Below are 9,438 nucleotides of genomic sequence, written 5' to 3'. Positions count from 1 at the left end.
CCACTTTTTCTACCCATTAGTGTGAGATCTGTAATGTTCAATGCAGTAGCCATTAGGCCACCTGGGCTATTTAAACTCAAATTTAAATTAATTAAAATTAAATAAAATGAAAAATTATCTTACCTCCCACTGGCTACGCATCAAGTGTTAAATAGCCACCTATAGCTGCCATATTGGACAACACAGACCTAGAATATTTCTGTCAGAGACTTATTATTAGCAATGGATACTGTTGGGTTTATACAGTTGAATCTCAAAAAATGTTGGTCAAATGAAGTCCTATTTAAATATTAATGCAAGAGTGTACGTTATATGAAAATGATTTATTTAATATTGAGAAAATTCTGGTTATAGATTCCTCGGAATTGGTCCCTTGGAGAAACTGCTGGGGCCTTAGACCCAGGCAAGAAAAATCCTGTCCTCGTTCTGCATTTTAGAGGGCACCATCTTAGCTCCCCTCCCAAAGAGGACAAATTCTCCAGGGACAAGCGATGTATTCCCCAAGAGCTTGTGTCCCTTTCCTGTTTCTAGACCTAATCCAAGGTACCCAGGGCCCGGGAATTCACCCATTAAAAACTCCTCGGAGTGCCTGGGTGGCTTAGTTGGTTAAGCACCTGACTCTTGGTCTCCGCTCAGGTCATGAGCTCCAGGGTCATGAGATGGAGCCCCTGGTTCCCTCCAGCTGGGAATCCCCTTCAAGAGTCTCTCTCTTTCTGCCCCTCCCCCACTCACAAGCCCTATGGACATGAGAGCTCTCTCTCAAATAAATGCATAGATCTTAAAAGGAAAAAAAAAAAAATTCCCAAGGCTACTTTCAGGTCCTGAGCAGGCCCCTTTCCAGAATCATCCTCCCAAAGGAATACAAAAAAACTGATGTGTACACTGCTAGGCCAAGGGTGACTGTTTGAGGTCCTGGACAGAGCTCGGATGAGTGGGCTCAGGTAACCATACATGTGCTGAAAGTCCCTCTTGCTCAGAAAAGGAGCTGGCACAGGAAGCAAAGTGGGGTGGAAGTGTGTAGGCCAGGGGCTGGGGTCTGGCTCTTTGCTCCCTGCCAGTTTCAGGGTGGAACCACTAGGTATCTATCTCTGCAGACACACCTGGACTTGGGGGTGTTATGAAGGTACGTTACTCAAGGTAAGAAAGCAGTATCTTTTATTTGTTGGCTTGCCATATTACTTGTAAATATTTAAACAGACTATGTCAGCCCAGGTCCTGCAAATACTAGGGTGGGGCTGGCAGCCCTACTAGAGAAGAGTGAGATGTTCTCTTGGCTAGTTTGGCCATTATTGCTTGAACTGGTTAAATCTCAGTTATCTGTGGATGTCAGAGGAAAATTTCCTTCAAAAGGCTGCTGGCCCGTCCAGCGGGACCCGATGCATCCTCTCCAGCGTTCACAGCTGGAGCTGCTGAAGGCCAGAAACAGCTTCTGAGAGTCCACGTTGCCAGAGAGGGATCCGTTCCTTCCTCTGGTGCATTTGGGACAAATGAGACGACCCTGTTCCGAAACAGGGCCTGAAGATCCTTGAGGGGGGCCGGGGTGAGATGGGAAGGTGCAGTTGGTTTGAGGCTCTTTCCCTTTCTTTCTCCGGAGTAAGTTCATTCCTGCTCTTCTCCTCACTCCAAATTCCAGGCCAGGGCTCCGCGGGAGGGATGGGTGGCCCCCAGGGGCGCACAGGGTGGCTTTGTCTGGAGGGCAGCAGAGGGAAGCGAGGGCGAGTGGCCACCGTGGCTGGAGTTTGGACTAGAACTTTCTTCCGCCCTCTTCACGAGTTACCGGTCTCCCGCGGGGTCCTCACAACTGCTGGCCTGAGGCCAAAGCCGGGGCCGGGGCCCGGGCCGGCGAGCCCAGCATCGGGGGTCGGGCCCCGGCGGGCGGCGCGGGTCCCGGAGCGCGCTCTTCCTAACCCGAGCCGCGGGCGGCGGGAGGCGCGAGGAGAGGAGCGGAGGAGGAGGGGGAGGAGGGGAGAGGAGGAAGGGAAAGGGGCGGCGGCGGCCGCGGGCGGGGAGGAGCCGCCGCGGGCAGTGGCCGTGGGAGGCGGCGGCAGCGACGGTGGAGGGGGAGGAGGCGGCGCTCCCGCCGGGCCAGAGAGCGGCGCTGGGACCCGCGCGGCCGTGACCCCGCGGCTCCCCGGAGGCCGAGCGCGGCCGCTGCGGACAAAGGAGCATGTTGGCGCCGAGGAGGGCCCGTCCTCCGGCCGCCATGAGGCTCCGGGCGCCGCCGGGCCCGCGCCGCGCCCCCGCCAGCCCGGGCGCCGGCCCGGCCCGCTAGGCCAGCCCGCCGCCGTTCGGCCCGCAGGCCCCGGCCCGCCGCATGGAGCCGCCCGGGCGCCGGCGGGGCCGCACACGGCGGCCGGCGCCGCTGCTGCTGCCGCTCACGCTGCTCGCGCTGCTGGCGGGCGGAGGCGGCGGCGGCGCCGCGGCGCTGCCCCCTGGCTGCAAGCACGACGGGCGGCCCCGAGGGGCCGGCAGGACGGCGGGCGCCGCCGAGGGCAAGGTGGTGTGCAGCAGCCTGGAGCTCGCGCAGGTCCTGCCCCCCGACACGCTGCCCAACCGCACGGTCACCCTGTGAGTAGCCTCGCGCCGGGTCCTCTCCCTGGGGCGCTTTCTGGTCGCGCGGCTTTCTCTCCGCGCAACTTTGGAGAGGGGTCCTGCCGGCACCCACGCGCCTTTGTGCGAATGAAGCTGCAGGCACGGGTGGTGCTGGGGTGGTTGGCTTGGCAGGCGCGCATCTTGGGGAAGGCAAGTGAATCTGCCCCAGCGGCGCCTTCCAGTTCCGCTAGTTTGCAAAGTAAAAGTTTTCGGGTTCCCCGACGCGCCCCGCGCAGTCAGGGCGCAGCGCTCCTGTGGCTGCGCGGTGCCACGTGAGGATGCAAGTAAACATGCAGTCCGCGGAGTTGTAGCTCGTTCATTCCGTGCTGGGGCTCCCAGAAAACACAGTGCTCCGTAGAAGCGCGGGACTTTCCGCTTCTGTGCACATTAACTTACACGGCCGTGAAGTGTGCAAGCATAGTTTGCAGAATACCAAAACAGCACCGGGACTTGGAACGCCCGCGTGTGTAATTCCCAACCCCCCAGGCTCCCCTTGCCTTCCGTTCTTAGTTTTGTCATAGTAAAAGAACACTTTTTAAAATGGAGTTGTTACTAAGGGCGAGAAATACATTTCAGGTGGAACATTTCAGGTGCACCTTCCAGTACGGTTTTCATGGGTTTGAGCACTCATTTAAAAGTCCAGAAATTTGGGATTGAAAACTGGGTTTCTTGAGCCTTCCATTTCGAGGGTCTTGATATTTGAGGTGAGTTTCCCACCAGGAAGGAGAAGTTTTTGGTCTCATAACACCCTTTGTGCTCAGACTCACGTTCTAGTTTTGCAGGTGTGGTTCTGCCCATTCTGGCTGGACACTTGGTTTTATTTTTGGAACGATGAAACGGTTTGGCAAAGTTTAAGTGTTTCTAATGAAAAGTTTGTCGAACTGAAATACGAGCCCCCTCTATCTTCTTCTGGTTGGTTTCCTAAAGAAGAATCAAGGCTACCACTGTAAAAACATGAAGGCAGGAGAGCCGCATGACCTATGAAAAGCTTAAAATATGGCTTAAGATACGGCGTAAAATATGGTTTTTAATTTAACCCAAATTAAGTGGGATGTATGGGTAAGAGAAGTATAATTTTTATTACACCTTTGTTCTCTCATTTCCATTTGTTTGAATTACGAAAGGTTTAACACAGGAAAACTGTATGTGTTTCTGTCTATGGAGGCATGAAAATGGGTAAAATAGTTTTTGTTTGACTCCTTTACTGACGCTTGACCATTTGGTAGTGGCAGCAGCTGTATTTATTTATTTCTTAGCCAGTTTCTTTGAAGTGGAAATTTTGGATATGAGACCTTTAATTACAGTCTTGAGTCAAGTAGAGAAAAACCCCTGTGTTGGAGGTATCCCTTTTTAACTTTGCAGAAGTTAGTCATCATACATTTGGGTTCTGGATCAGTGGCACTCCAGCTGATTCAAGTTTAGGTCAAGTTTTTTCAGAATGTCAGCAGTTTTAGCAGTATTAAATGGGCTATTCGTAAATGGTGTTTGCTTTGCAGATTTTTAGGAGGTATGGAAAATCACTCTTCAGCACATTATCTGTTAAACTATTTCAGTGAATATTTCATGAGCAGATTAAAATATAAATGCCTTTGAAATGTCATAATCCAGTATTTTTTGCACCTGAAACCTCTTTAGATGAAAATAAAATTAACAGAATTTAGGGAGTGAGAAGAATTTAGAATTAATTTAAGGATCAGCTGACATTCTGGATTAAGTTGGGTGAAGGTATATGGGACCTGGGAGAGGGTCTTCTGGGCCAGTCCCCTCAATTTACTAGGGAATAAATGAGAGAATCATAGCAGATAAGTGACTTGCCCAAGTTCCTATAGAGATTGAGTGACAGGGTCCATGTCCCAGATTTCCGCGGTGCAGTTCAGATGCTTTCTCATCTTTCCCCAGACCTTCATCTTTCTTTCTTTCCTCCCCCTTTCCCCCTCCTCCCCTTCCTCTCCCCTCCTCCCCCTCTTTCCCCCCACCTCGTACTTTTTTAAAGATTTTATTAATTTATTTGACAGACAGAGATCACAAGTGGGTAGAGAGGCAGGCAGAGAGAGAGAGGAAGGGAGGCAGGCTCCCTGCTGAGCAGAGAGCCCAATGCTGGGTCAATCTGAGCCACCCAGGTTCCTCTTTATCTTTCTTCTTAGTTCAACAGTTGTGGGTGTGTGTGTTTCCTGGGTAGTAGGCAGCACATTGAGGTTTAGACTAGGTGTTAATTTCCTCAGGGTGTGGCAAATTACCACACATTCTGCGACATAAAACAACAAATTTCTTTTTTCACAACTCTGGAAGCCACAATTTGGAAAATCAAGGGGTGGTCAGAATGGTGCTTTCTTTGAAGGGCCTTTCAGCTCCTGACCTGCCTTGGATTGTGGCACCCCAGCACAGTCTCTGCCTCTGTCTTAAGGTCGGTTCTTTCCTATGTGCCTCTATGTTTCAGATACTGTTCTTTCTCTTATAAGGACACCAGTCATTGAGTTCAGTTTTGACCCTAAGCCCAGGATGATCTCATCTAAGGGTGCATAACTTAATTACATCTGCAAAGACCTTATTTCCAAATAAGGTCACTTGTAGAGGTAACCAGGTGTGAGAACTTTGGACTCCTTTTGGGGGCATATTGTTCAACTCACTATAGAATAAATAAATAAAACAAGGTCTGTATTCAGGAACATACGAGTATTGGGAGAGAAATATTCATGAATTCAGAGCAGTATGGTAAATGCTCTAATACTGGTGTGCACATTAGCAAAAGGAACTCAGGAGGGCAACCAAAGTCCCCTTGGGACATAGTTGGTGGGATCCAGGATCTTAGGCTCCTGAGCCAACTTGAGAAGGATGAGATGGATAATTGTGAACAAAACAGTGAGTGATAAGTCAAGGGGAGGAGATGAGGGGTATGGTCAGTGGGAGACCCGCCTCTCCCCGAGGCATGCCCTCAGGCTTGGAGGCAGCAAAGTTGCTGCTCTGTGCAGTCAGTGTTGCTAGATGTCAAGGGCAAGTGTCCACTGCCTGGAGTGGTCACAGAAGTCTGTAAAGGCCAGGTCAAGGACAGGCAGTATCTCTGGCTTGAGTTTTAATCCCTTGGGTATGGCCAACGTCTTTCAGGGGAACTATGATATGGCTGCCACAAAGAAAATTGATGGGATAGAATTTTTCTTTTCTTTTCTTTTTTTCTTTTAAATAATGGAAGATAAGGTAATTTCTACCTAGGGGGTGAACTGTACTTCAGCATAGCCAAGAGCTCATATACTTCGACTACCTTAGTGCACAACATTTACTTTCTTATTTAACTGGGTTTATGAAGAAGTCCAACAGAAATCCTCAGCTTGACCACTCTTGTTTCCTGTATCATGTAGTCTTTTGTATTAAAGAATTAAATTCTTTAATTCCTGCCCTATTATTTATATCCAAATTGAATAAAAATTTAACTTTCCAATATTTTTGTTGGAAATAGAAGTTATTCTATTCATGTGTTTCATTTGAAATGCTGCTCGATATTTTGTTTTAAAAATTATTAAGTCTTCAGTGATAGAAGGTTTTTACAAATTTAGCCCTGATATTCAGATGTGTTTTTACCCATAATGCTACAGTGATTCTAGGTAAAGGTTTTCTTCTTTTTCTTCTTTTTTTTTTTGAATTTATGATTTGTCAAGTAACTTAGGGACAAAGTCCATATTTTTATTAGACTGTTCATCAAAGTAACATAATGCGTGAGTTTTGTTTTTTACTTTGTAAAACATTATGCTTGTTTTTGCCGTCAAAGACCTGATAACCAGACATCAACCAGGGTACACAAAAGGGAATGCTTGTATTATTTAGATAACCTAAACCTAGTTGGAAGAAAGGTTTTGCACAAAAGCAGCATTTAGGGAACAGTTGTAGAGTATCTGTGATTAAATAATAAATCCTGTAGTGCCAACTGTGTAAATGCTCTAGGAAGCCTGAAAAGAGGGGACATCAGTGGGGCTTTGGTGGCGCTGGGAGGTTTTCTGGAAGTTTGGACTTGAGCATGGCCTGAGGAAAGGGAAAGATTGGATTGAGTGAGGCATTCCTGAGTTTAGGGTAGGGGTGTGGACAGAGTGGTTCTACTCCAGGGGAAAGGTGGTGTTTTTTGGAGCCAGCGGGCTGTATTGGGTGTTTACAGCCCAGGTGTGGTGGAGGTCAGTTAGGGGAGTATGTACAGGTGGGAAGGGGAGGTGGCTCAGGCAGAACTCCAGGGACCAGTAGTGGAGCCTGAGAAGGTGCAGGTGGTCAGGTGGGGGACTTAGAGGGGAGAATGTGGTCGTAGAAGCCAAGGTACATTCAGGTTTGAAGGAAGGAAGGATTCCGCAGTTCAGAGATGCTGAGAGACCAGAATCTAGGAAACGGAGTTGCTGGGCACTGAGTTGGCTGGCCTGGAGCTTTGGCGCCCTCTGTGGACCGGAGGCCATGAGGGCAGATTGGAGCAGCTTGAAGGGAGTAGGAGGGGCGGGAGGACGGTAGTAGTAGCATCTGAAAGAGGAAGAACTGGGGCGCCTGGGTGGCTCAGTCATTAAGCAGAAAGCATCTGCCTTTGGCTCAGGGCATGATCCCAGCCTCCTGGGATCCAGCCCCGCATCAGGCTCCCTGCTTGGCGGGACGCCTGCTTCTCCCTCTCCCACTCCCCCTGCTTCTGTTCCCTCTCTCTCTTGTCTCTCTCTATCAAATAAATAAATAAAATCTTTAAAAAAAAAAGAGGAAGAATTTGGGGGCGAAGGAAGGTTTCTTAGGGACAGTTAATGAGCGTTAACTGGGCAATAGCTTGGGAGTGGGAGAAATGGATGCTGGAAAGTGAGATGGGGTGGGAGAACGCACGGGAGCAGGTGCTGCTGGCAAAGGGCGCAGTTCATCCCCATGTCAGGAGAGAAGGGCGCGGTGAAGCAGAGGATATTGGGAGTTTCTGCCCCATTGCTTTTATTTTCCCAAAGCATTCAGGGAGGCACGGTGAGGGAGGAAGGGGCAGCAGGTGGTGCGGAGAGGAAGGAGACACAGGAGTGGGACGTCCTTCTGGAAACGGAGAGTGAGCACGCTGGGGATCACAGAAGCCTCAGCAGAGTGGACTTCTGTCCATTTCTGCCTTGTGGTCAGATTCGAAGGGACAGAGATGGTCAGCTCAGTTCTTTGTCCAGCCGCTTTCAGCCCCAAGGTGTGACTAGCTGGGACTGGCCTGGTGGCTTCTTGGCCCAGGAAGTGCATCAGAAGGAGAAACTAGAGCTGTGGCCTGAAGTCTTATGGGTCAGGGTTTTTTTTTTTTTTTTTTTTTTTTAAAGATTTTTATTTATTTATTTGACAGAGATCACAAATAGGCTGAGAGGCAGGCAGAGAGAGAGGAGGAAGCAGGCTCCCTGCTGAGCAGAGAGCCCGATGCGCGACTCGATCCCAGGACCCTGGGATCATGACCTGAGCCGAAGGCAGAGGCTTTAACCCACTGAGCCACCCAGGTGCCCCAGGGTTATGTTTTTATCTTTGAATTCAAATTCTTCCTTACCTCTGCAGCCTCATTTCCCAGTACTCCCAGTACAAATTCCATTTTCTTTTCCTGCACGTGGGTTGAGTCACCGAGAATACTGTAGGCACTGTGCTGTGCTGAGTGCTAGGGCTGTTCAAGGAGAAAAATAAGACATGATTCTTTCATCTAAGGATTGGTCCTATACCCAAAGTCTCTGCTTAATCTAAGTGTGCCTCTCATTGTCCCCTGAGCAGGGCTTAGACTTGGTTTCCTATGTGTCTCTGGTTAGTCTGTCACTCTTGCCTGGAATCTCTGTCCTGGTAAATTCTGCGTACTTCACTGCTGCGAGCTTTTTTCTCCTGTTCTGGCTCTTGATCCGTCCCTTCTCTGAGCCCAGGTGGTGCTTACCATCTGTGTTGTGTGTCACTTTATGTGACACTTGATATTGTTCTCCTAGAGCACATACCGTTTTTTTTTTAATGATTTTATTTTTTTTCAGTGTTCCAAAATTCATTGTTTATGCACCACACCCAGTGCTCCATGCAGTGCGTGCCCTCCACAATACCCACCACCAGGCTCACCCAACCCCCTTACCCCCCCAACCCTTAGTTTGTTTCTCAGAGTCCACAGTCTCTTATGGTTTGTCTCCCCCTCTGATTTCCTCCAACTCACTTCTCTCCATCTCCAGTATCCTCCATGTTATTCCTTATGCTCCACAAGTAAGTGAAAACATGATAATTGACTCTGTCTGCTTGGCTTATTTCACTCACCATAATCTCTTCCAGTCCTGTCCATGTTGATAGAAAAGTTGGGTATTCATCCTTTCTGATGGAGGCATAGTATTCCATTGTATATATGGACCACATCTTCTTTATCCATTTGTCTGTTGAAGGGCATCTGGGTTCTTTCCACAGTTTGGCAACTGTGGTCATTGGTGCCATGAACATTGGGGTACACATGGCCCTTCTTTTCACTACATCTGTATCTTTGGGGTAAATACCCAGTAGTGCAATTAATTGTAGGGTCATAGGGTATAGAGCACATACCCTTGAAGGGAAGGATTGGGAAACCTGTCTTTAGCCCAGTGCTTAGAGTATGGGTGAGAACATAGTTGTTCCTTATTGACGAGAGTCATATTAACAAAGATAATACTGTATGGTGGGACAAAAGGACAAGTGCAGGGGTGGAAGAGGGGTGTAAATTCAGATTTTTACCTTATTACAGCAAATGAGAGCAGTTATTTATTTGGGCAGCATTTCATGGCTGTAGGGTCCCCAGTTCAAGAAGGGTAACATACCCCAGTTCAAGGGTATGTTAAATGTTTATAGTTACACTTTCTTTAAAAAATATTTATTTATTTATAAAGGTTTTATTTATTTATT

General features: G+C 48.6%; 1 protein-coding gene across 2 annotated transcripts in view; it reads left to right on the top strand.

The window, feature by feature from the left end:
* Window positions 1–2,299: 2,299 nt before the first annotated feature.
* Window positions 2,300–9,438, top strand: part of ADGRA3 (adhesion G protein-coupled receptor A3) — a 124,967-nt gene continuing 117,828 nt past the window's right edge. For both annotated transcript variants that reach the window (XM_032333985.1, XM_032333984.1), the window contains exon 1: window positions 2,300–2,568. In XM_032333985.1, coding sequence (XP_032189876.1) covers window positions 2,315–2,568 — 254 coding nt within the window. In that variant the 5' untranslated portion in view covers window positions 2,300–2,314. The remainder of the gene's footprint in view (window positions 2,569–9,438) is intronic.

Source organism: Mustela erminea, chromosome 2 (genome assembly GCF_009829155.1).
Source record: "Mustela erminea isolate mMusErm1 chromosome 2, mMusErm1.Pri, whole genome shotgun sequence".
NCBI classification, from domain to species: Eukaryota; Metazoa; Chordata; class Mammalia; order Carnivora; family Mustelidae; genus Mustela; species Mustela erminea.
Note: the sequence above shows the minus strand (reverse complement) of the source record. Positions and strands in the feature narration are given on the sequence as shown.